Consider the following 25,771-nt stretch of genomic DNA (forward strand, 5'->3'; position numbering starts at 1 on the left):
GCACACAGAGGTCTGTGAAGAGCAGAGCCCGTTTGGCTGCTGGGCACTTAAATAACTCCTTGTTGTTCTGAGAAAGGCCTTCTCCATCCACCACTGCTTGACGGGGTGGGTACGGCCAAAAGATCAAACGGGTTTCAGCACCAGGTCTCACCATATAAAGAGCAAAGAAGCGCCCTGCCAGCTTGTCACCTTGCACTTTTATCCGCAAAATATTACCTTTCAAGGAAGTTCCCACGGGAGGAAAGAAATGTGAGACGGCCACCTCCCTCACCCACACCAACGCTATAGATCAAGCACGGCTTTAAACACCTCCTCTCCCCTACCAGGTAACATGACCTGCATAGCTCCATCTACTGAAAACCACTTGATATCAGATTAAAAATCACATTTGTCTCCCTCTGCAGAGATCATTAGCATTCACTATGGCCAAAGGGTATTAGCAGTCCCAGTAAACCTTGTTTGATGCTCAGCTGCTGTAGGTTGCTCTGGGTGGGTGCCGTACCAGTGCAGACCCGGCAAAGCTCTGGTCCAGACCACCACTGCATCCGAACACACATTCGTTCTGCTTGTACAGCACAGTGAGACTCTGGTCTCTGACTGCAAGAAGGGCTCAGGCAAAAGCGATTTATGGTTGGGCATCCAGAAGGGAAATCCTTTTCTCTTGTGTTAGGGAAGAACCTCTCAAATGTGTTTTTCAGAGACAGCATCAGATCAAAAAAACCCAACCAGTACATCAGAATTTTGAAAGGGTTCAGACACGATCAAAGGAATTATTTCACACAGACAGATTTATTCGGACATGCGTATGATGCTCCACTTCACTCAAATCCCAAGCTCCTCCATGTCGTTCTTTGTTGGACTGTCCCTCCTCACCCAGCACAGCAGCACACACTGACCCCAGGGACTGTGATTTATACCCCAGACAAGGATTTTTAACCCTGCCCAAGGCAAAACATGGCTCAAGCTCTTGAGTAAAGATTTCAGAGACAGAACAGAATGCTAAACCCTTTGCTAGGAAATACCACGTTAAGAAGAACTTTCATCATCTGCAGACCTCAATTTTCCTACCTGCAAGAGAAGGATGACAGTCTCTTGACTCCCTGGGTGTTGCTAGGATTAGACAGTGTTTGCTCAACAATAATGTAGATTTTGGTGTCTTGTGTTATTGCTACTGTCACATTATAGAAAGGTCAATGAACACATTCCAGTGAGTCAGAGCCTTCCCACAGCGTTAGCGAAGCCCTCAGAGCTTAGCCAGGCTCTGTATTTGGATAAAACCCACCACAATCCCACCCTGAAAAGATCCCAATGTACGTCAGCGTGGCAGCCCTTTCCTGTCACTGCCTCGTCTCTGTGTTTAGGATAAGAAGCACTTGGAGGATGACGCTGAAATTGGAGGGAAAGAAAACAAACCCAAACCACACGTATGGGAGGAAAAAAAAAAGGTAAAAATAAACCAAACTTCCCTCAGAAAAACTCCGAGCGTTAGTGAGTGTCTATTCAGAGCCAGAAGGCAGGGAGAGAGGATGTGTGTTTAGGTAGAAATTAAACTGAATGTAGGGAAAAATGAGTCTCCCTCTTCTTCTCCAATTAGAAACCTTCAGCGAGAAGCTCTTGCCGGCCCAGCACCTCATGTACAACAGCAGCCATGTCACCAAACCTCCTTCATAAAGCACTTGGAAATATTGAGGACCTTATACATTCTCCAACAAAAATACTTTTTTTTTTTTTTCTGGGAAAAGCATTGATTCATTGATCCTACAGTTCTTACCTGGAAACCTCTAGCACTCCGTGAACCCCGGGAGGGCTGCAATGCCGGTTGTGAGCACACTGTCCCCCGGCTGGACACACGCTGTGTCTTGGCTCTCCAGCGAGGTTTGTGGCCTCGTGATCAGAAAGCCACGCTAACCAGCCGTATCCCAAATTCTCCCGGCTCTCTGCCATGGAGCTGCGAGCCCGAAGTCCTGAGAACGCTGACTTTAAACCAACAACATACAAATCAAACTGCGGGTGGGTGACAGAATCTAACACACCGAAAGCAGAGTAAGGCCAGGCAAAGCTCTCAACGGGGACTTTCTGCTCACCCTTGGCCTTAAGTACTTGACCTCCCTGTGCAACACACCCACCCCATCTTCACTACCTCACCTGGCACAATAGCTTTAGCACTCTGATTTACTCACTGCAAACACCCTATATCCTCCAGCCCATAGCACCGCTCCCCAAAACCTTCCCTCTTCCTATAATCCCCCCATGTCCTTACCTGTCCCACACCCTCACCTTCCCATCACACACTCTCACCGCTGACCAACACCGCAAAACACGGACACCCTAAACCAACTACCACACACCAAGTGCTGTTTGGAAGTTCTTCTCTGCTACACATCTTCAGTATTGTGGCAGCTGGTCAAGATGACCCTCTGGCCGAGCAGCATCCCTGTGCTGGGCAGGGGCACCAGTGTGAACACAGGACAAGATGCAGATTCTGAACCCAGGGCACAGGAGGGTGTTGAGACCAGAAGAACAACGTGCTCATCAGCACAACACAACAGGCAACAAGACGTTGTGCCGTGGACTGTGTGTTGCGGGGTTTGTGCTCCACTTGGAGCTTCCAGACGGCTGTTCAAGGAAATTGCCATCAATGTCAGCCGCACCGCCGCTATTAGACATCTCATCCGTGTCCGGGCCCAGCTTGAACCCATTTAACTTGTAAGGGATAATGAGATAACAGCATGACATGCTGCAGCTGAAGGTTATTTAAACACCCATCTGGTACCTGTTATGCAGCATACATCCTATAGTTGTATAGGAAATATATGCCACCTCCCTCCCACATGGAAAGGAGAAGATCTATAGATGTGTCCCGTGCTACCCCTTCTTTTTGCATAGATGAGGTAATTCTCCTTCTCTCTGTTGTTTCTAGCATACTACTTTGCATTTCCTATCTGAGATGCGGTCTCTCCAAGGCTGGTGAGACCTTGTGAAAGGACACAAGACCACAATGAAATATTTACTAGGGACACCTCAGTGCTCCCTTCACACATCAGTCAGAAGGGGCTCCACACCATCCAGGTTTGAAAGGGCGGACCACAAACAGTGAAGCCAATTCACCTTTTGCAAGACACAAGTTGGAACTACACTTTGTCCCAGAGAGACTCAGGGGTGACAATGCATTTCAGACCCCATGGCACCACACTCCATTTCTGCAGAGGAGCGGCCAAACATCTGCTGAAGCCTGTGAGCTGAGCAATGCATCTGCTTGCACCGATAATTCAGATGTACAGAGACGAGAAGCTGTAGACCCCAGCGAAACAGCTTCACCTCTGTATTCAAACTCCTTGTCCCTTCCAGGATGACTTTGGCTGCTCTCAGTCCCCGCTGACATTGCCTGCGAGCCCTCGGCAGCCTGTGCTGTCCCAAGAAATCACGTTTCATAACACAAGCGCTCAGCTCTGCACATGTGTACTCATCCCTCTCCAGTTCCAGGCACGACTCACGTTTCTGCACAAGTTGTTCTACCCTGTAAATCCTGGACTAAAACCTTTGTCCGACACCCCCCCTAGTGTTCAGCACAGCCAAACGCACAGGCTGCTGCACCGAGGAAACGCTTGTCTGCATGATTTCCAGCAGCATTAAACCACCTTTGTAAACCTATCGTTTGAGTTGTCTCCAACGGAGCTCTGACAGAGTCCAGGCAACACGGAAACCTTCCTGGAAGCGATTTGGGCGTTTGCACATCGGAGACACCTTCTGTAGAGCCCTTGGACAGACACACAGGGCACTGCGATAACCGTGGTACCGAGTAAGCAGAAGAGGGACATATGTGTGTGATGAGAAACATCCCCAAACGAAGCATTACAAAGAGGAAAATGTGATTCTGTGCCACGCAGCGCCCATGACGTCATCCCCGCACCGCTGCATCACGGCCGGGCAACGTCATTAGCGAACGCCGCCCTTGCCCTTCACAAAGATGGCGGCGGCGGCTACGGGCGGGGCGGGGCGGGCTAGGGGTGTGCCGGCGCGCGGCCGGAAGCGGTTCGCGCGCGGGGCCGCCATGCCGCGGGCGCTGTGGCTGCTCTGGCTGCTGCTGCCGGGGCTGGCGGCGCTGGAGCCGCTCAGCGTGGGCCTGGCCATCGGCGTGGCCTCGGCCCTCACCGGCTACTTGTCCCACCCCAACTTCTACTGCAGCTACGTGGAGTGCTGCCCCGGTGCCGGGCACCGCATCAACGCCACCGGTACGGGGGGACGGGGGGGGCGCGCTGGGCTCATCAACCCTGCCCGCGGCTCGGCCGGTAAGCGGGCACTGCCCGGGCCGGCTCCCGGTGTGCCTGCGGTGGCCGTGCTGTGCTGAGGCCCGTGCCCCGCAGCGGCCATGCCGGGCTCACCTGGTGCATGACCGGTGACCAGCACCCATGGGTGGCCATGCCGGGCTCACCTGGTGCGTGGCCGGTGACCAGCACCCATGGGTGGCCATGCCGGGCTCACCTGGTGCGTGGCCAGTGACCAGCACCCATGGGTGGCCATGCCGGGCTCACCTGGTGCGTGGCCGGTGACCAGCACCCATGGTGGCCATGCCGGGCTCACCTGGTGCGTGGCCAGTGACCAGCACCCATGGGTGGCCATGCCGGGCTCACCTGGTGCATGGCCAGTGACCAGCACCCATGGTGGCCATGTTGACCCTTCCCAGGGCATGCCTGGTGACCAACACCCCTGTGGCCATACCAAGCTCTTGTGGTGTGTGGCCAGTGACCGGCACCCGTTGGTGGCCCCGCGATGCTGATCTCTCCCTCTCCCGCAGCGCTGAAGACACAGCTGGACACCAAGCTCTTCGGGCAGCACCTGGCCAAGGACGTGGTGCTGAAGGCCGTGATGGGCTTCAGCAACAACCCCAGCCCCAAGAAGCCGCTGACGCTCTCGCTCCACGGCTGGGCCGGCACCGGCAAGAACTTCCTCAGCCAGATCCTGGCCGAGCGCGTCCACCCCGCCGGCCTGCGCAGCAAGTTCGTCCATCTCTTCCTGGCCACCTTGCACTTCCCCCACCATGAGCAAGTCAAGCTTTACAAGGTGAGGAGGGACGCAAGGGGTAATTCGGTCACCCCGAGTCCCCGAACCCCCTGGTACAGGGCTGTGTGTGTCCCCCAAACCCCGCCAGCTGGGGCTGTACAGCTGGGTATTTCCAAAGTTGCTGCTCGGGAGAGATGGAGGAGGAAACAAACGCTTTGAGAAAGTGAAAGAGAAAGGCACCAAAACACTGGGAAATGGAGAGTAATTTCTCAAGCGCTGGGCTCTCACTGATGCCATCTGCCGATCCCCGTGGCGCTTGCTGTTAGGAAAGAATCCCGACATTAAAACCGCCCGTACGGGCCGGCTGGGCTGGAGGTGTTTTCCGCCCGCAGTGCTGTGTTTGTGCGTTTGTGGCTGGAGCGGTGTTGATAACGCACCGGTGTTTTGGCTGTTACGGAACAGCGCTCGCACAGCCTCCAAACATGCTTATTTTTCTCCACACACAGTGAGCAGGGATGGGCAAGAGATTGGGAGGGGACACAGCCAGGACAGCTGACCCACACTGGCCAGAGGGATATTTATACTGTCACAATCAGCAATAAAAACTGGGGTAGAAGAAGACAAAAGCTGTAGGTTTTGGCTTCTAAAGTGGCCATTGCTCTAACACTGGCTGGGCATTGGTCTGCATGTGTCAAGAGTGTGAGTGATTCCCTTTGCTTGCATTTTTTTTCCTCTCCGCATCGCCTATCAAAATATATCTATATCCATTAATTTTCTCACTTTTATTCTTTGTTCTCTCTCCCTATCTCGTTGCTGCGCTTGGCTGCTGGCCGGGTCAACCCACCACACACTATGCAATGAGAAAATGTAGCCGGTATGAGATTTTTCAAGTGACTTCATTCCTGGACGTTGCAGAATTCTGATTGTCATGTTTTACTGTTTGAAGTTACACAAAACTGATGTTCTGGTAGAGGTGGTTTCTGCCTGAAAGAGGAAACACTGATTTGTTTTTTTCTTAAGCAAAAAGCAGCTTTCTCTTCTCCAAGATTTCCCATCTCAGTTTGGTTTTTGTGCCTTATTCCAGGAGGAAGTCTCGTCTGTGAGCAGGAAAAGAATTCACATTTAAATTCGGTGTCAAATTTTAAAGGGATCAGTCACAGATTTTATGGTTCTTTCTTCAGGAAAAAGTATAACCAGCGAGTGCGTGATGCTGACGTTTGAAAGGGTGTCCCCGCAGGCTGTCACATACAAATGTTTTGCAGCACATCCCCAAGAGACCTCGTTTTTCAGTGTTTTTTCAACCTCTTGTTCCAGGAACAACTGCAGAACTGGATTCGGGGCAACGTCAGTGTCTGTCCCCACTCTGTCTTCATTTTTGATGAGATGGACAAAATGCACCCAGGTCTCATTGACGCCATCAAGCCGTTCTTGGACTATTATGAGCAGGTTGATGGGGTGTCCTACAGGAAGGCCATCTTCATCTTCCTCAGGTCTGTAGCACCTATTGCAGTCATTGAGATTAACCTGTTTTTATGGTGCTAATGATGTTCCTGTGGGATCTCATTTGAAGAACCGCTCTGGAATGGAGATGCTCTCTCTAAAGACAGGGGAGCAGCACTGTAAGGAATTGTGTGGCCTGTGGCTGTCGTGGAGCAGCTCTGATGTGATGAGGCTCATGAGCCTGGTCCAGAGCACAGATTGTACGAGAATTCACGTTTTGGGGAAGTTCTCTGGGATGGGTGCACCACGTCCTGAGTCTGGCTGGGATGGATTTAACTGTCTTCCCAGCAGCCAGTCTGGTGCTGTGTTTTGGATTTGTGGCTGAAACAGTGTTGATAACACACCGGTGTTTTGGCTGTTGCTTGCAAAGCCTCGAGGCTGCCTCTTTTTCCCATGCTGGGTGGCCAAGAGGATGGGACACAGCTGGGACAGCCGAACCAAACTGGCCACGGGAATGTTCAATACAATGTCACACTCAGCAATAAAAAACGGAGTAGAGAAAGAAGGGGGGTTTCAGCTTCCAAAGGTGATGGTTCTTTGGAGGCTGCCTGGGCATTGGTCTGACTGGGGGGGCAGTGAGTGATTTCCTCAGCCTTCCTTGGGGTTTTTTCCTCCTCTTTTCATTGCCTATTAAATGGTCTTTATCTTGACCCACCAGTCTTCTCACTTTTATTCTTCCTGTTTTCTCCTTCCATCCCGCTGAGGAGGGAAGGAGTAGGTGGCTGTGTAGGTGCTTGGCTGCTGCCGGGGCCACCCCCACACGCACTGATGGCTATTTAGAGAACTGAAGGCTTTCCCTAAATTTCGGTTGACGGGTTTCTGTTTTGGTGATTTGTTTGACATCAAGATTAGCAATGTGTATAATGGTTAAAAAAGAAATTCTGTTTCAGTTGTGTCTGTATTCACCACTGTACATTTTTTCTTTTACAAACAGCAATGCGGGTGGCGACTTAATTAATAAAGCAGCCCTTGACTTCTGGACAAGTGGAAAGCAGAGGGAAGAGATTCAACTGAAAGACCTGGAGCCCATGCTCTCTGTAGGCGTCTTCAATAACAAGAACAGTAAGTTACTTTCCCCAGAAAATGGAAAATTCCTTTTACTTTGTTCCACAGGGTTCATCTCTTGACCCTGTCCTGCTTTTTGCCTTTCCCCAACTCCTCAGGCGGACTGTGGCACAGCAGCCTCATCGACAGGAACCTCATCGACTACTTTGTCCCCTTCCTGCCCCTGGAGCACAAGCACGTGAAGATGTGCGTCAGGGCTGAAATGATGGCTCGTGGCTACGCTGTCAACGAGAAAGTCGTTCAGGCGGTGGCCGATGAGATGACGTTCTTCCCAAAAGCCCAGAAAATCTACTCTGATAAAGGCTGCAAGACTGTACAGGCCAAGCTGGATATTCATGAAGATGTTATGATGAGAGATACGAAAGCCAAGGGTTGATTACCCTGCAGGTCTCCAAAGCGCTTTCAGAGCTTTTGGAAATCTGAGTATTTGCACTTAAGCTTTTTTACTGTTGCAGGGAGTACGGTGAAAACACCAGAGTCAGCGGGGTGGGCTTTAAAACTTGGGTTTTTTTAACTTAAATCCCCACTGTTCATCTCTGAACTGGCTGCTATCCTGATGTTTAACCCTTTATCTTTTTTAACCTATAGAGAATTTCAGAGTGACACATACAGCACTAGTTACAAAGCAGCAAAGGAGAGCAGAGGAGTTCTTCCAGGCAGTCACATTCCCTTCCTTGTACACGATCTTGTTCATGGGCTGGTGAAGATGAGGGATTTGCGGTGTGTTCAGGGCTATGATGCTGTCTGTGAGGGTGAATACCTCTATGTGTTACAGTAAGAAGATGATGCAGTGGAAAGTTTCCTGTCCTTCACAGCAGATTGATGCTGTTGTGGCTTCTGCAGAAGAGCATCAGCTGTTCAGGGACAGGAGGACATGATTGTAGTTTGTGTCTGAGCTCTGGCATCATATCACATCTGCTGCAGTAATATGGAAAGAGAAATCTGTTACTAAATAGTAGAGAAAGGGTGTGGGGGGAAGTAACTGCTCGTCCCTGTGTTTCTTTGGGAAAAAGAAATTGTAAAAGAAATTTTATATTCTTCTGACAAAGGGGGTTAAGTGAATTTGTGTGGTAACTCCAGGGTGTTTGTCTTCCTAAGCAGAGGGACCCATCTGAGGGATCTGACTGTGACAACATCCTAAGCCAGTCTCTTGTTCTACATCAGAAAAATCTCCTGTGAGAGGTTTGACTGTTGGAGCTTGTCTGGCTGATCTACATGTGGGCTCCCGGGCCTGAAGTCTGCAAGATCTCCCGTAGTCCCTCCCAGTGCACCCAACAGACTGGGAGTGGGTAATGCTGCTTTGGCCTTGCTTGGAAGACACTTTCATGGCAGAAGTTATTTTTAATAGAGTATTTTTATACTGAAAGTGTAAGCAACAGCAATACAAAGCTCTTCTAGAGAGCCACAGAAAAGGGAGTATGGGAAATGGGAGCAATCAACAATCCCATACTTCACTAGATAAGTATCTTTTATAGTAGCATTTTAAAAGAATGTCTGTGTGGAAGGGTGAGTGAGGTGTCAGGAAGCTGGGAAAGATGATTGAGCCTTTACCCATTTGGTAGGGCTGGGGTTTAAAATCTGCTGCAAGCTTTAACTCTTGTCATCCATCACTTGTGCCTCAAGTACTGTAGTGCGGGACAGAAGTGCCTATCGCTTAGTTGACTGTAGGGTGTTTTTTAAACTGGTACGAGGGACTGGGCTGTTTTTGTGCTGCAGCTCTACTCCATCACTTGTACTTAAACTTGCTTTAAGATGCGCTGCAGAACTTACAGGTGTCAACTCTATTATGTTAATTCAAATTACAACAGAGTTTACCATTTATGTTAAGCTCTAGACTAGAAGCGTCAGTTGCCTTTTACAACCCCACATGGAATTTGTCAAATGTTGGCAAACCGTTTGTGCTGATGCAATCTCCAAAGCCAAACGCAAGCTAGCCACTAACCTTGGGACATTGGACTGTTGCTTCTCACGTGTAATGTTTTGCCTATTAACTGATTTATTCATAGGTGTAAATACTGCATCCAGTTTCAGTTACTCTGAATATAAACTACTTGTGCAATTTCAGAACACTATATATTACTACTGTGCTGCAGTTGGAATAAATCTTAAGGCACTTTTCTTTCTTGGTTTAATCATTGTCCTGGTTTCGGCTGGGATAGAGTTAATTTTCTTCCTAGTAGCTGCTATAGTGCTGTGTTTTGGATTTAGAAAGAGAATAATGTTAATAATACAATGTTGTTTTAGTTGTTGTTAATAGTCAAGGACTTTTCAGCTCTTCACATCATGCCGGATGCACAAGAAGCTGGGAGGGGGCACAGCCAGGAGAGCTGACCCAAACTGGCCAAAGGGCAATTCCATACCGTAGGACATCATGCTCAGGATGTATTTTGGGGGGAAGCTGGCTGGGGGAACTGCTGCTCGGGGATGGGCTGAGCATCAGTGACCAGGTGGTGAGCAACTGCACTGTGCATCACTCATTTTGTATATTCTTTTAGCATTATTATGGTTCTCCTGTCCTATTAAATTGTCCTTATCTCAACCAGGAATTCTTTTTTTCATTCTGCACAGTAAGGCATTCAGCAATTCAATACTGCTCAGTAGAAACAAACACCTATGAAAAAAAACCTTAAAGTCTCTGCCTGCTCTGCTTCGTAGCTGTTAAGGTATCTCCTACTAAACTGTCAGGCAGTGGAAGACAAATAAACCTCAGGTACCTTGTTTAACTCATCCCTTCTCTGCGCTGTGCCTGGAAAACTGTAATTCCAGATGGCTCTTCACCTCTCCTCTAGCCAGCAAAGGCACGACAGGACTACGGGCTTTCACCGCATCTCCGTGGGCCAGAGCATGTGCAGCCCCCCAGGGCTGAACAAAAGCAGAGAAGGGGCTCATTGCAGTGAGGTACAGCTGCTGGCAACAACTCGCACCTCACTGAACAGTCGGTTGTTCATGCTGTTCTGATCTGTTGTGCTGTAAGGATGCACAAGGAAACATGTTACTGAGTGTGTTTGGAGCGTGTCTTGTTCACCAGGACTTTGCACCATGTCTGTACCGCTCAGCCCAGGGCGTTGGGCAGATCCATCTCCAGGGCCAGGCTGCCCCTTTTCTGTCAAAAGCAGCACTTAATACATCGCTGTATTTTAACCGTAGCCTCTGATTTTATAAGCATGAGATCTTGGAATGCTCCTGCAGGAGGCTGTACTGGACTTTGGTAAGAACAAACAAAACCCAGTCTCAGTGGCTGCTCAGCTGCTCTCACCCGGCCAGTGGGCTGTTGCTATGGGGATCAGACCTTTCCCCTCGTTTGACGTTTTCCTTTGAGTTGTCTGATCCAGTTTCAAGTGGCTTATTAAAAATAATACTGGCTGAAGTTACCCAGTCACAGCAAGAAAGAGTGAGGACCTCAGCTTTGCAACCACACGGTCTCATGGGGGGGAAAAACGTCAGGAGCAAAGCTGGCAGCGATTTTGGGCACACACGTTTCTTTCACCCAGATGCACGAGATGCTCCTTGCTAGGGAATGAACTTCTCCAGCACTCCTAGCCAGGTCTGTTTTCAAGGACAGAAGAGAGATCAAACAGCAGCAGCCTCCACCTTTGAATATCATTCCTACACCCTCCAGAGGCAGCTTCCATCTCCTCTAAGCCATCTAGGGCTGTGACATAATTAAATACTTGCTTATACACATAAATAATTTACTTATACACAACTCCAGAGTGGAACTGGACAGCTGAAGTCTCACTGACCTTTTTTTTTTTTTCCCCCTTACAGAGAAAACTTCAAGATGCTGCCACTGAAAATGTGGGTGGCTTCAATCAGAGCCTGCGGGGTGTTCAATCAGTGGTGCCACAGTGGGAGATGAGGCAGGGTTTTAACTAGACTCCAGAAGACAAGTTCATCTCTATGATACTGTTCAGCACATGTCCACCAAGAAGTCCACCTCTACAAAAACTGCAATTAGCACCAATGGTCTGGAAGTGCAGTTTCTGCTTCAAACTTCATTTCCCTTCATTCAGCTGAACACTTCAGCCAGAACCACAGGGTGCTACATCAAATCACTCGATGCAAAAACCAGAAGGGAGCTGAGAAATACATTTCTGATGAGAAAAGTTTATTTTGAATAGAAACTGGAGTGAAAAAAAGCTTCTTGCAGTGCTCACATTTCAAAACAAGTCTGACACTCTTCCACAGTAACTTCAGCTGACACATTTCACATTATTGTTTTCAAATGCCTTTGGCTCTGACTCCATCCCTGCACCAAAGGCACAGAGTGTTGCGGAAACAGGGAAAAACCCTGCAAGCTGCCCCTGAATTCTACATGTAGGTGAAGAGGAAAAATCTCTTCTCCATTTCCACGGTGTAAAATTTAGCCTGTGTTTCCCATTAAGTTCCACCCTTTCCATGAAGCTGACCCACCAGTCAGAAAACGCTTTTCTCCCTCCTGAGATCACTCCTGGAGAGCGCACTGTGGGGATTATTATACATTAAAAATCACCAACAACAGGAACCAACTACATTGAAGTGACAGTCAAGGATTTTAACCCATTTTCTTCTAATATTAAGTCTGTCCTTTCAACACTATTCACATCAAAGAGTTTCACACTCTTCATTGGACATGCAGGAGGCCAATTCATGCCACTATTTTGAGAAAGACAACAGTACTGCACAATGTTGGACAGAAGACTCTGGATTTTTTTTAATTACAGAATCCCCTCCTTATCTTTCCTGGAACCAACGGAAAAAGACACTTATCCTACTTTTAATGCAGTTATTAGCAATATTCCGACATAAGCCACACGAAGGCTTTCACAGACATAGGAAACTTGATTAAAATTCTCGTTATTGTCTAGCAATCATCCACATCAAACCAAAACCCAATTAGAATTAGGTCACAGTCTCAGTCCTTTTCTAAGTGCCAACAGATTGCCCAACAGTTCTGATGATCAACACACAATCCGAAAGCAATCTTCCGCACTGTGAGCCCCAGACCCCCGCATTCCCCACGCAGTTCTTTCTTACCTTGGCAACACAAGGCTGAAGTACTTGGGAGCCGTAACTAATGATAGAATAAAAATGCAGAGGCACTGCCACTTATTTACACACCAGTTAAAACGTAATGGTCCTTTCTTTAAAAAGTGCTTAAAAATGAAATGTCCCGCGTGCTCCACTTGGTAATTAAGTTAAATTTCCTTCTTTGCAGGTTGCAGCCATAAAGCGTTAGAAGTCATAGTAATAATCCAGCTTTGCATCCACAGTTTTACATCCTTTATCTGAATAAATTCTCTCCTCTCTGGGGAAGTAGGTCATCTCGTCGGCTACCCTGGTTAAAATGTCTTCATCCACAACATAGCCACGGGATTCAATCTCAACCCTGACACACATTTTCACATGTTTGTATTCCAGGGGCAGGAAGGGAACAAAGTAGTCAATGAGGTTTCTATCGATCAAGGTGCTGTGCCAAAATCCACCTACAAAGGGCAAGAGAAGGGGTTTAACTCCTTTGGTGAAACATCACCATGGGTTGCATGGGAGAAAGAGACGTATCATAGCTCTCTGCTGCATACCAGTAAGAATTCACCTGTGTTTTTAGGGCCCTATAATAGACTGGTAAGTGCAAATACAAGCCCTTTCTCATGGTATTGTGCACAATGGTTTGGACAAACACATAAATGCCATCCACTGGAGCTCAAGGGTTGAATCCTGACTGAACACATGCAAGCCCCGCTCCCCAGGCGCTAGTCTCACACCTTTCCCGCTCTCACATAGAGAAGAACAGGTTTTCTATCTCTTAGCAGCTTTCCCAGAGCAGCTTGTCTTGCTCCTTTTTTGGAGATTGCATCTAACTTTTTAAAAAATGCAGTAAGTTTGCTTCTAATGTTAATTTTAGACTGTAATTCTACTAAAACCCCTTTTAACCACAAGTCCTGTGTGAGGAAACTGAGGAACCTCCGGACTGCTCACAGCAGGGCTGGCATGTCAGCTGCTTCCCCATAAATAGCTCCTAAGTAACTGCCTGAAGGCTTTTAACAGAGGGAGCAAGACAGGCTAAGTGGCCTGGGGACCAAGGAAGTGGCTTCCCCATAATAAAACACTTTATTGGTTAAAGATTTTTCAGCTACTGCAAATCTAGCCTTGCTGTCAGGATTTCTGTTTGCTTTCCCGTTAGCCCATTAGTACATCAATAAATGCACAGCGTAGACATCCCCCAACACATGCAATCCAACCGACCCCAAACAATCTGGCAGCCAAGGAGCACACAGAGCTCCTCAATCTTTGTTTCATCTCAAGAGCTGTCTGTGGGCCCCAAAACCACATTGTGGCTCCTTGATAGAGGAAAACTGGAGGCCACATCAAGTAGAAACCATAGATGTAAAAATGCAGCTAAATGCAGCCCACCCCTTTTGTGGCATTTTTACCACCTCGAAAGTAGAGTTTTACTCACTATTTTTGTTATTGAAGACGGACACAGACAGTGCGTTCTGCATCTCTGTGAGCTGTATATCTTCCCTTCTCCTCCCGTTTCGCCAGAAATCTAGTGCCACCTCTGTTATCTTTTCAGCTCCTGCATTGCTAAGAAAAGAGAAAACAAAGACTGTAGCTGCAGGTAGTTTTAAAAGGCTTCGAGTGCACAGAACAGCAAACCTGAGAAGCTGTTTCTTACCTGAGGAATATGAAGATGGCTTGTCGGTAAGATACCCCATCCAGAAACTCGTAATAGTCCAGGAATGGCTTGATGGAGTCAATGAGCCCCGCGTGCATTTTATCCATTTCATCAAATATGAAGAGTGATCTGGGACAGATGCTCACATTTCCCCGAATCCACGACTGCAATTGGTCCTGAGTGGCACAAAAAGATGCCGAAAGAGTTTGTGTTGAAAAGACACAAAAATAGCACTTCTGCTTATTGATGTTCGTACTGAAAGAGTCATTTCAATTGTGTCCTTTTAACTTCTTCGGCTTTTTGACTAAATTATGGTTAAAAGCTGTAAATCAAACAAATCTCATGCTGGTCCTGAAAAAAAATAATTAAGATAACAAGACACATGATGGGACAAGCAGGAAATCTTGTGAGAAAGACATTCTTGTAAGCATAGCAAAAATTTCATGTGCACAGTAGGACAAAGGACAAGTATCACCAAGGAAGAGCAGCACAGAGCAAAGCCCTGACAAGTAACACAATGACTTTTGGCAGCACTTTGGTCTAAACATCTTTAGGTATCAAAGCTACGAACAATATGAAATTTGCTACCTGAACAGCACCACTGAGAAATTGCACCTGCAGGCACTGGCAGAAGTAGAAACAGAATTTAGTTCTCATAGCTATGTTTTAATCATTCAGAAGTTAAATGAAGGCATTTATAAGCCCTTCTTAAAACAGAACATTGTTCAGAAGTGCCAATGGTTTATTGTATTTAAATATTCTCTCAGTTGAGCATTGCATTTTTCTCTCACTTAAGTGTTACATTTAAGATGAATAATGAAGTAATCAGAAAAAAAAGGTTGATCTGCTGGCAGATGAATGACAAGCAACTGTTCTGACCATTTTCAGTAATTCATAATTTTTTAATATCCACTGTTCATTCAGTCCCTGAACTGCAGAGGCAGCACAGGACGGCGGCATTGGTTATATTGTGGATAAGAGCTGATAGCTCCTCCTGCTGCCTTGGGCAGGAAGTTTCCGAAATGTGATCATCTTGAAACAAAAGCAGAAATGCATCCATTTTATTTTAAAACAGTTCAGTTTCTAGAAGGGAAAAGCAAGCTGTAAAAGAGGAAACAGATATTTCCTCCATTTAGAAATCAGGTTTGTAGACCATCCCATTTCCATTTTTAACGTATATGTTAGAACAAAAACAAACCAACCAAACAACCCAGAAAACATGCATCTGAATTACTGCTCCACATGACATCCACAGGCCTACAGGACTGCACCGACACTTAGCAAACTGGCAGAACAATTCCAAATTGTTCCAGAATCCTGCTGAATCATGCGTATTGGTAAGACAGCCACATCTCTAAGCAAAGTATAGAGCGAAAACCAGCTGTACCATTTTTCCCTAAAGAGATGCTCAAGATATATGCAAAAAACTGTACATTCATGGGAAAATGGGTCCTGGCGGATGTTAGGAATTAACCAGTTCTGTACAGAAGACTCCAAAACTGACACAGGCTACATTTTGCTGCACAAAGTAACACCTGGGTTTCTGTTATTGATCGTGCCACAACATTTATAAGCCAATAGAGCAGTCGCTGCAGCAGAGCTGCGCTGCACAGCTCCACAGCACTCTTACCTTGTAGAGATTGATGCTGTGAGCGTGAGGAAAGTGTAAAGTCGCCACAAACTGATGGACATATTTACTCTGCAGACCTCTCTTATAAATGCTTTCAGCGATTATCTTACTGACAAAGTTTTTGCCCGTTCCAGTCCACCCGTGCAAGGAAAGGGCGAGAGGCTTTTTGGCTTTGGTGTTGTTCAAGAAGCCCTTCACGGCCTTCACAACCACCTTGCCCACCAGGTGCTGCCCGAACAGCTTCTTGTCCAAATTCTCCTGCAGAACTGGATGGAGAGAACACACCATCAACACGGACATGGGGTCCCACTGCCTCCTGCCTCCTTCCCGGGGGGTCCAGCACCCACCCCAGGGAGGCCTCTGCACCCCCAACCGCCCTCCTGTCACTCCTGCAATGTCCCCTCAGCCCCCCTGTCCCCCAGGGGTGACATTTATCTGTTTATTCACATTATTTTGTCACTCTAGTTTTATCTTTGCACAACAGACATAAAATAAAATAAACGGGCTAAAATCTGAACCACATAGCTGGTTAGACAGCTGCTGATCTACACTGTATAACAGATAAAATTCATATTCTGAAAAAGTGACATATAAGTGGTTCTAGCACACCTACGTAAGTAGTTTACATTAACCTCAGCATTTTTCATATTGGTCATATTTAAGCAGACTGGATCAAGGTCCACAGAAACAAATTAAATTCAGATTTTGTTGTGCAGCAGCACACAGATAAAAGTTCTCACGCTGTATCAGGCAGACTGGGCCACACAATACAGCCCCACTGAAGATCCGACAGTAACGCCAAACCACAAAAGGAACCAAAGGAATTGGTGTTTCCAAAGGTCCCCTAGTGTCACTATGCTGACAAGTGCCACACGAGCTCGGGGTGATCCCGTGGGGGTTGGCGATGGGCGGCTTTTCTCTTTGCTCACACATCAGCTGCACAGAACCTGACCGTTCGGGCAGGCTGAAGAAGGCTATCCAAAATCTATTCTGTGTGGCTACAAGGACTCCCAAAGAACAGGCTACACAGAAACCATCCATAAGGGAAAATCCTACGTATTAAAAACAGGGAACTATACTGCTGTGCTTTGAATTCACAAACACAGGTGACCAAGACACCCTCAGCCCACCTCCGGCCCCCAACATCCCCTCAGACCCCAACATCCCCTCAGTCCCCAACATCCCCTCAGTCCCCAACACCCCCTCAGTCCCCAACACCCCCTCAGTCCCCTCCGGCCCCCAACACCCCCTCAGACCCCAACATCCCCTCAGTCCCCAACACCCCCTCAGTCCCCTCCGGCCCCCAACACCCCCATCAGCCCCCCCTGGTCCCCAGCACCCCCTCATCCTGCACAGGCCTCGCACCGGCGGCGACGCGCTGGTCGTGCCGCCGGAGGCAGCACTCCCTGAAGTAGCAGTAGAGCCGCGGGTAGGAGATGATGCCGGTAAGGGCCGAAGCGGCTGCGCCCGCGATCGCCAGCCCCAGGCTGATGGGCTCCACGGCGCCCGCCGGCCTGAGGAGCGGCAGCAGCGGCAGCAGCGCCAGGGCCGCCCGCAGCAGCTTCATGGCCCCCCCGGCCCCGCCGCTCGGCCGCCGCTTCCGCTCGGCAGACGCCGCTTCCGCCGCCGCCATGTTGGGTGCGGGCAGAGGCGGGGCTGGCGCTGAGGGCGGCCGCCATGTTGGGTGCGGGCAGAGGCGGGGCGCTGAGGGCGGCCGCCATGTTGGGCGGGCGCCCGCGGCTGTAAGTGGCTCGATGGCGACCTCGCGTGGCGGAGTTATTAAACATTAAAAATCTAGCCATAACGCTGCAACTTCTATTAGCAGAGCCGTGTTTGCAGGTGGGGATGCCAGCCCAGACCTGCAGGGCCTCAGAAACACACTCACACATTCACCTGGCCTAGAGACGTTTCCCCTTTTGTGAAAAAAATAAAATCCCTAAACTAAAATCCCTGAAAACTAACAAGGCTATCCCACCGCCTTGGGAGCTTCTACACACAAGTGACAGGACACAGACAGCAGCACAGCCACAGGGCACCCTGGCCATCGTTACCACCAGCACCCAGAAACTATCAGTGTGGATCCCTGAAGAAAAAATGCCATTTACGGTCACTGAAAAACACTTTTATTACTTTCAAATCTTGCCTTCAAAAGCGCCCACACATCCCACCTCCCAGGAAGACACGGCTGACACCCCCTGTGGGGGCTTCGGCCTCTTCACTGGCTGCTGAAATTGAGATTTTCCTCCAATTCATCAGCTACAACCTGATCTAATTTTCTTCTTCACAGCTAAAATAAACGGCAGCAAACTGCTACAGAAATAAGTCTACAGGGAGAAAAAGATATAAACCAACACAGCCCGTGATATAAAATCCCTGGCGCCAGGCACAGACAACACTTATTATTTATTCCAGAGCCTGACACACTCTGCACAGCAAAAGCCCTTAGGAACAAACTACAAGTCTCTTACAAAGTTATATTAAAGCAAAACAGCTTTAAACCTTTCCTTTAATATTTACACAGCAAACAGCACTGCTGCTTTTAAAGGATTGTTTTTTCATATTTTTGAAGAGGGTGGAAGAATCTGTAAAAGCAAGTTTGTTTTCTCCCTGAAAAAAACGCCAAACGTGAAAGCTCACGTTCTTATAATAGAAGTTTTGTAATTGAAAATAAGTTATATGTAAGATTTTACCAACCAAGGAGTTCACGATCGCCTGCAAACTGATTCACGACAAGATCACAAGAAAAGCTTTGTAGGTGACACCAGCACGCGAAGGCCGTGACTCTCCTCAACTCCATTTCACGTCATTGACACAAAATCCTTTAATAGTGGAAAATACAAACGATGGCAAAGTCTTCAGTCCGCGTTCATCAGTACCGTCTGTTCATCTTCTTGAATTTCTCATAGTGATAATCATCTGTTGCTTTTTCATTGAGTGGACGTTTGCGATTTGGAGGAGACCCTTCAAAAGAAAGAGAAGGAAATATCATTTCCTTGTCCTTTCACAGATGATATTTCCTTAACTCCTCCACCATGTCCCGCACGCAGCCCCTCGCTATGGGAAAGGTTATTGCTTTAGCCATCAGTGCTCCCCAACTCGCTCCAGCGTTCATCCTTGGCCATCTCTGAAGACATCGCCCATCCCCAGGGCTTCATGTGTGACCTACTAATGGTACATCAACTGCAACAGCCTCTCACAGACTGAGATTTCCCTGTTTCCCCACTATCTCAGGGCACCCAGAAGAGGAGGTAAGAAGAGCTCGATCATTTCTCTGTGCAAGAACCCCCCGAAGAGTTTCAGCGTCTCTCTTTACAGCATTGCAGATGAGGAACTTACGCTCAGGTTCTGGCCTCTCTGTGTCCCCCACTCTTAGTGGACGGGGCTTTGGCTCTTCTTTGTTCCTTCGCACTGGTGCGTTTAGCTCCTCATGATAAACTGAAAGAAGGAAAACATCAGATAAGGAATATTATCTGGCACAGTGTTATTCAGACAGATATATTGCTATGGCACTTGTTATGACTGATCTTCAGCAGAAACAACAGAACCTCAGAACGAACATTCTTGTAATTGATTTCTATGGATAATCAATATATGTGAGATACAGCACATTTCAGTAGCACCGTTTCTTCAGGAAGTGGCCCAAAGGCTCTTCATTTCCTTCAGAACACACAAAACTGTCTCCACATCACCCCTGTCAGCACAGTCAGACACAGCGGGCAGCTCCTTCCCTCCAGATGGCTGCACTACCAGAGGCTCTGCCGGAAATTAATCCCCATCTCTGCCTAGTAAGGTCTGTGTTTGCTTGACCACCTGTCTGCTCTGGCAGCCTACAAAATAGATTCTCTTAATTATAAACCGCCATTTAGAATCGCAGACGAGGCAGCATTTCCAGCACTCGCTCAAGACATGATTTAAAGAAAAAGTCTTGAAATTTATGAGGTGGTGTCAGCTGGGAGTTCAACAGCAGAAAGTTAAGCCATGAGTAACACGTCCCTCTCCTTGCTGATGGACAGAAGACAAAGACTGAGCCAGGTGGGGTCTGTATGAGCATCTCAGAAAAAGGAACCAGACGTGATCACGCTGATACCTGAACTAATTTCTCCTGAAACAAACTCTGTCCCAACCGACTGCTTTTCTTCAGCAGAGAAGAGGGTCCCACCTGGGTCAGGAGAACTACACGAGACTTACATCTGTTGTGCTGGACGTAGTTAACAGCCATGTTGGTGGGAACAAAGGAAGTTTCGCTGTCTTTCTTTTTGTTCTGCTGCTCTGCCAGCAGCTTGGCCTTGGCCTCTTCAGTTGAGATGATGTTTTTTATTTTTGCGCTAGAAGAAAAACAAATTTTAAAAGATATTAATTCCTATTTAGAAAGGGTAGTAGGCTTAGAAGTGCTAAGGGGTTGGATTTTGGGGATAGTGATAGCACTGCTACGGTACTTGGTGTGGTTTTTGAAAGAGGAGGCACTGCTATAGAAACAGGCACTTTGTTTCCAAGGCAACAGACAGACCGGGGCTGTACAATCCAGCCACACCACTGATCGGCCAATTAACGGTTGCTCATCCTGGCAATTCAGGCCATAAACAACAACAGATCTGTGAACCACGTACTCAATTCCCAGGTCCACTTCAGGAATGCCGCTCAGCATCTGGTTGGACAGCATCTCCTCAGTCTTCTTGGCAGAGGACACACGGATGTTCTCTGGCAGCTCGTACAGGGAGTCCTCAGCATTCTTAAGCTTCACCTTCTGCTCCTCGTTCTCCACAATTCCCTTTCTCTTCTTCAGCTCAGTCTCAATGTACTTCATCCTAAAGAGCAGCACACGAGGGACACACAGTATTTACTTCTGTTTTCTCTGTCTCAGCACTGCTGCATCACTGTCCTGATAGCTCAGAGAGAGGAAAGAATCATCTCTCCAAAACAACTCAGCTAACATCACTTGCAAGTAGCAATTGTCCAATAAATGATCAGATCCGCCAAGCTCTTTCACAACCAGCAGGGAAGGTTCCCTCTGGTATTTAAAGCCACCACACTGGTTGACTGATCGGCACCTCCCACCTTTGTCCATGAAAAAGCCTTTAAGGTTGTCAGCCAGAAAGTGAAAGAGCAAATGGAGGTTCATTGAGAACTGGGAAGATGTTCTGGGACTGTTCAGTATCCAAGACAGAAGAATAAACAAGGAAATAAATAAATTGTGAGGGGACACCCAACCCTGAATTCAACATCACAGACAATGCAGCACAACTTACATGTCAGCATCTTCATCCCGTCTGTTGGTTTCAGCTGAGAAGGAAGTTCCCAAGTTTAGATCTTCCTCTTCATTAATCCTAAATGCAAACCACAGTGTTTACAGTTTTGTCTATTTTTTTTTTAACTAATTTGACAAGTTAGGGTACCAGTAACTAGCCAAGCTGCATCATGTTAAACTCTTCAAAGCAACGCAACATCTGGTTACTTCATTATGAGCTGTCATTTGATACTAGAGCAGAGAGAGACCTTCAGAGCTCACATGCACCCACCTATCCTTGCCTCTTTCTTTCAGCTTCTTCATGTCCACCATTCCCCCAGATTTCATCTTAAATGGGTCATCCTGTAAAAGAAGAAATCATTAAAAGCCCTGAGGCTTCCTTCAAATGCTAGTCTTCAAAATCTTGACAAAACCACAAAAAACATTTAAGTACTGAGCTGGGACATCAGTCCTACCCCAGGCCAGAGTTGCAGTGATCAGCTGGACCACATCGTTACATCTTAGCGCAGAGGTGATCGAAGTGTTGAGCACTTACCACAAGTGTTGCTTCTTCTTGCACCTTCTCTCCCACAAGCAGAGCTACAGCGCTAGTCAGGAACATAAAGAAAGTTAATAAAATGAAGTGGGAGAAAATGTACTACCAATAATGCTGCATTTCTTTATCCTTCTCTAAATCTATTATAGCAAATTATCTCACACACTGTATTTACACTAAATTGTTAATCTTCCTAATCCTTCCACGTGGACAGAGGAACTGTTACCATTTTGGGGAGTTAAGGCAGATTTTAGTGCCTTACAGCGAGTCACCAAAATAAGGACCCAAGTTCATTACTGCTGCACATGTAAAGTAGCTCATCAGCTAATCAACGGCACTAGATGAGAGGGGAGAGGCAAATTAGGATGGAGGAGGTGAGCAAGTGTCCAATTTAAACCATGTGCACAAAAAGCAATCTGGTGAAAATACATTTCATGATAAATCCCAATCCTCATCTTTTTCTTCCTGGCTGGATCACAGAACAGACTTTGCTCGCCGTGAGCTGACACCGTGCCTGTCCCTAACTCCCCTTATTTTCCATCCTCAGGCTGTGACATAGAAACTCTTCTATCAAGAACACTGTTCTGGCACTATCCGACATGTAACGGTTTCTGCTCCAAGCAGGTACGTGACAAGAGAGAAATTTACATTACACCATCAGACACAACCCAACTGCACTCCTGCGGTGCTCCATCCCTTACCTCACCCCATTGGGTCGCTTTCTGAGGCTCTGAACTTCTTTGGCTTCCTCAAGTTTTAACCTGAAGAAAAATTACTTGACTTAGTATTCGATGCTTTGGTTTGAATTAATTAATTTGATTTTCAGCAGTTAAGACAATCTTCTAACCTTAAAGTTCTGCATAGCAAGGTCCACATTTCTGGTTATAGATTAGATAGATTTCTATTTTACTTTATTGAAGTAATTCCATTTATTTAAGCAATCAGCAAAATCACATAGATCTGGTGGATATGTCATCGGGTTTGCTAAGTGACATGAATTAATGTGGGACACCTTTACTCCTTCAGCAACTGACCAAAACTACTGAAACAACACAGTCACGTCCCAGAAGGGGGAACTAACGAAGCCCTCACGTTGCAGCAAAATTAGCAGCAGCTCTCAGGTGAATATAAGGACAGGTCAGGGCTCAGAGGACAGTCTGTGGTAAGTTTAAACACCCAGTTTCTCTGTAGACTGACAGACATTCTGGATTTCTTCAGGTACTTATACATTTCCTAATTAAGCCTGTCTTTCGCTATATACCATTAATTACGCATCATACAGAATTTTGCTGAGATAAAACAGTAACAAGAGAGACCACGGGGCTGCGGCGGGACTCGACGGGGGTGACGTCACGCGGGAGACACCGTGACGTCACGCGGGAGACACCGTGACGCGCCATAACCACATATCGCACTGCAACAGGACGATGTGACGTGACACAGCGCGGTAACACCACAGCGGTACGTGACGATATGACGATACAACGACATGACACGACGGCGCGACGCCACCGGACTAACGCAAACCCGGGTCCCGACACTGACCTCTGCAGGGCCCGGCGCGCCCGTACGCCCCGCGACCGATGGGCCCAGCCGGGCTCTCCGGCGGCTCCCGACCCACCTGACCTCCTCAGCGACCTGCTCGTCGTCCTCGTCCTCCTCGTCGTCCTCCCTCCGCCGCCGGAAGGCCTTCTTGGCCGGCATGGCGCCGGCTGCCGCGCTCCGCCACACGGCCCCCCCCCACAGCAACCCCGCGCCGGGCGCGTCGCGCGGCGATGACGCCACAGCCCGGCGACGAAGCCGGGCGGCGCCCTTCGTCCGCCAGCACCGCGGCCCGGGAGGCGCCGCGGGCCCTGCTCGTCCCGGCCTTCGCTCCGCCGGTGGGGCCGAGAGCCCCGGTGCCCTGAGTCATCGTTACCGATGCGACCCCGTGTAAGCCACGGGGGTCGCTGTGTCCATGGCAGCCCCGACCAAGCAGCCTCCACCGCCCGTGGGTGTCTCAGAGACGCCACAGAGAGAAGGTGCGGTGGGCAGCGCTTGTCACACACCCGTGTTTGAAAACCCGCCCTGTCCCGCAGGACGCGGCTGCACCGCACCGAGCTGCCCCAAACCCCGCTGTGCCCGGGCCGCCGTGTCGCTGCGGTTCGCCCCTCCAGAAGCCCCCGCTGATGCCCCGACCGCTCGGGTAACGGCCTCCCCGGGGCCCGCCCCGCCGCCGCCTCCTCCCCGCCCCGCCCCTCCCCGCCGCTCCGCCGCCGCCTCCCCGCGCTGCTCGGGGCGCCGCGGCCCTTCCCCGCGCCGGGCCCAGGGCGCGGCCTACCCGCTGCCGGCCTGAGGCGCGACCGCGGCGGGGGCGGCGGCGCCCCGAGCATCCCGCAGGTGAGAGGGGGCGGCGGGGCCGGGGGCGCTCGGGCCTCGGGCCGGGGCTCGGCACGGCCGCTCCGCCGCGTCGGGCCGGGGATGATGCAGCAGCGGCGGCCGGGGGGCTCCGGGCCGGCTCCCCCCGGGGTCCCGCGGCGCTCGGGGCTTTTTCGGGGCGACAGCGGCTCCTGCGACCCCCCGAGTGGGACCTGCGAGCGACTCGTCCTGCCCAAATCCGGCTGCGTGGGGGGATATTTATGTTCAACTTCACTCCTGGCAGCTGTAGCATCTGTTGGGAGAGAACTTGTATTTGGGGGCCTGCTGTGCCTGAGGAGCGGTGTAGCAGGGCAAAGGGGGAGTCCCAGAAGGTGTTTTCCTTTTAAAAGCTAAATCTGTAGGTGTGCCGCTAGCGATCCACTAAGAAATCTGTGTTAAAACCTGCTCTCCGTTGCCTGTTCTACATAAAACACCTGGCTTTCCAATACGTGATGCGGTACATTCAGCAAACAGTCAGAAGCGCCTGGTTTCTGGTTCTTGTCAGTAAGCCAGTTAGTAAATATTTATTTCTTCAGTATCTTGAGTGTAAAATGTTGCTAATAACAGCTTCAGACACTCCTTTATCTCGGTAGGTTATGCAAGATGAGCAAGCAGACCTGCGAGTTGTTTTGTGGATGAACAGTGCAAAGCTTTCTTTTGTTTGTACAAACAGTTACTCGGCAGATTGTGAATCTACGTGCATCAGGAATTCCTGACAGCTGGCCCTCGCTCTGCTACGAGACCACACGCTTGTCCTAAGCAAAAAACAAACCCAAAGGAATGTGTTCCTGTAGAAGGCAGAGACAGGGGGTTCGGCAGCAGTTTAAGCAACTGAAAGTAGGTTGCAGTAACCGTGGGATTGTTTTGACACGTTCGTGTTCTGTTCTTCCACAGCGGTGCGTGAGAAGGACAGGCCAAAGGACTTGTTCTAAGGTAACTGCTTTTCCCGTAGTACACGGCACATTTAGAGAATCACCGTTAAGCTTTCTGGAAGTGCTTTTATTACATTCCTGGTTTCCTGAGCAGCATCTGCGAGCTGTGTGCTAAAGCTCTTTGGGCAGATTAGTGGGAAGGTTGGGATTGAATATTGAACCTTTTCTGATGCGTTCGGTCAGGGCAGAGAGGTGAAAATGAGCTTTTCCTGGTTTGGTTCAGAAAGGGAAGCCCTGGGTGGGAAGATCAGCATTTCAGTGCTGGAAAGCTGAAAGGCATGGTTTATAGTTTTGAGTAGAGGGGTGGTCCCACGGAATGCACTAAAACCGTCCACATCCACAAGACTGTACTTAAGTGTGCTCCAAAACCGGTTGCCAGTTAGCTTAAGCTGGTGCAGATAAAGGGAGTTAATTTTAAAACAATCTTTTGTTCATGAGGCTTCCTGGGAAACAACTTCTGGGAAAGCAATAAGGAATCAATGCCAACAAGGCATTGATTTTTTATATATTTTAATTGGACCAGCTGATGCATTTGGGAAAAGGGGTCGGTTTTGAGGAAGGAACTGGGAGCCTGAAAGTGTCCCAGTTTTATGCGTTAGTCAAAGATACTGCGCTCTTGTCATTCGTCTTTTAAATCAGCATATGTTACATGGTACTATTTTGCATCTCGGTGAAGCTGCATGAAAATGCTCCTTTGTTTGTTAAGCGTCTCTTCGCAGGTTCTGAGATCCTGGTTACAACCACTGTTGTGTTTTCTAGCATGCAGATATGATTCCTTCCCCCTCCCGTTTTGCTTTGCTCTTCCAGT

The 25,771-nt window shown here is 48.6% G+C and overlaps 3 protein-coding genes across 3 annotated transcripts; 1 reads left to right on the forward strand and 2 right to left on the reverse strand.

The window, feature by feature from the left end:
* Positions 1-4,026: 4,026 nt before the first annotated feature.
* Positions 4,027-10,105, forward strand: TOR1B (torsin family 1 member B). Its single transcript, XM_082067858.1, has 5 exons — positions 4,027-4,232; positions 4,796-5,061; positions 6,316-6,491; positions 7,436-7,563; positions 7,665-10,105. Exons 1-5 carry the CDS (start codon positions 4,052-4,054, stop codon positions 7,940-7,942), a joined length of 1,029 nt encoding a protein of 342 aa, XP_081923984.1. The 5' UTR covers positions 4,027-4,051; the 3' UTR covers positions 7,943-10,105.
* Positions 10,106-11,653: 1,548 nt separating this feature from the next.
* On the reverse strand, positions 11,654-17,464 carry LOC309447380 (torsin-1A-like). Its single transcript, XM_082067915.1, has 5 exons — positions 17,220-17,464; positions 15,855-16,120; positions 14,225-14,400; positions 14,006-14,133; positions 11,654-13,031 (listed from the first exon to the last, which is right to left on the reverse strand). Exons 1-5 carry the CDS (start codon positions 17,419-17,421, stop codon positions 12,781-12,783), a joined length of 1,023 nt encoding a protein of 340 aa, XP_081924041.1. The 5' UTR covers positions 17,422-17,464; the 3' UTR covers positions 11,654-12,780.
* Positions 17,465-17,961: 497 nt separating this feature from the next.
* LOC309447401 (splicing factor C9orf78) lies at positions 17,962-23,782 on the reverse strand. Its single transcript, XM_082067955.1, has 9 exons — positions 23,256-23,782; positions 22,336-22,395; positions 21,635-21,686; positions 21,371-21,441; positions 21,101-21,178; positions 20,462-20,659; positions 20,043-20,179; positions 19,191-19,289; positions 17,962-18,815 (listed from the first exon to the last, which is right to left on the reverse strand). Exons 1-9 carry the CDS (start codon positions 23,336-23,338, stop codon positions 18,724-18,726), a joined length of 870 nt encoding a protein of 289 aa, XP_081924081.1. The 5' UTR covers positions 23,339-23,782; the 3' UTR covers positions 17,962-18,723.
* Between the last annotated feature and the right edge of the window lie 1,989 nt (positions 23,783-25,771).

Source organism: Streptopelia decaocto, assembly GCF_964273445.1.
Source record: "Streptopelia decaocto genome assembly, chromosome: 17".
Taxonomy (NCBI): domain Eukaryota; kingdom Metazoa; phylum Chordata; class Aves; order Columbiformes; family Columbidae; genus Streptopelia; species Streptopelia decaocto.

Excerpts from the sequence above, each read along its gene's own strand:
- TOR1B (XM_082067858.1), top strand. The coding sequence starts at position 4,052 with ATGCCGCGGGCGCTGTGGCTGCTCTGGCTGCTGCTGCCGGGGCTGGCG. Across the intron at positions 6,492-7,435 it reads GCCATCTTCATCTTCCTCAG|CAATGCGGGTGGCGACTTAA; the intron begins GTCTGTAGCACC and ends TTTTACAAACAG. Across the intron at positions 7,564-7,664 it reads CGTCTTCAATAACAAGAACA|GCGGACTGTGGCACAGCAGC; the intron begins GTAAGTTACTTT and ends CCAACTCCTCAG.
- LOC309447380 (XM_082067915.1), bottom strand. The coding sequence starts at position 17,421 with ATGAAGCTGCTGCGGGCGGCCCTGGCGCTGCTGCCGCTGCTGCCGCTC. Across the intron at positions 16,121-17,219 it reads CGACCAGCGCGTCGCCGCCG|TTCTGCAGGAGAATTTGGAC; the intron begins GTGCGAGGCCTG and ends CTCTCCATCCAG. Across the intron at positions 13,032-14,005 it reads CGTCTTCAATAACAAAAATA|GTGGATTTTGGCACAGCACC; the intron begins GTGAGTAAAACT and ends TGCCCTTTGTAG.
- LOC309447401 (XM_082067955.1), bottom strand. The coding sequence starts at position 23,338 with ATGCCGGCCAAGAAGGCCTTCCGGCGGCGGAGGGAGGACGACGAGGAG. Across the intron at positions 22,396-23,255 it reads CAGGTCGCTGAGGAGGTCAG|GTTAAAACTTGAGGAAGCCA; the intron begins GTGGGTCGGGAG and ends ATTTTTCTTCAG. Across the intron at positions 21,687-22,335 it reads AAGCGACCCAATGGGGTGAG|CGCTGTAGCTCTGCTTGTGG; the intron begins GTAAGGGATGGA and ends GTTCCTGACTAG.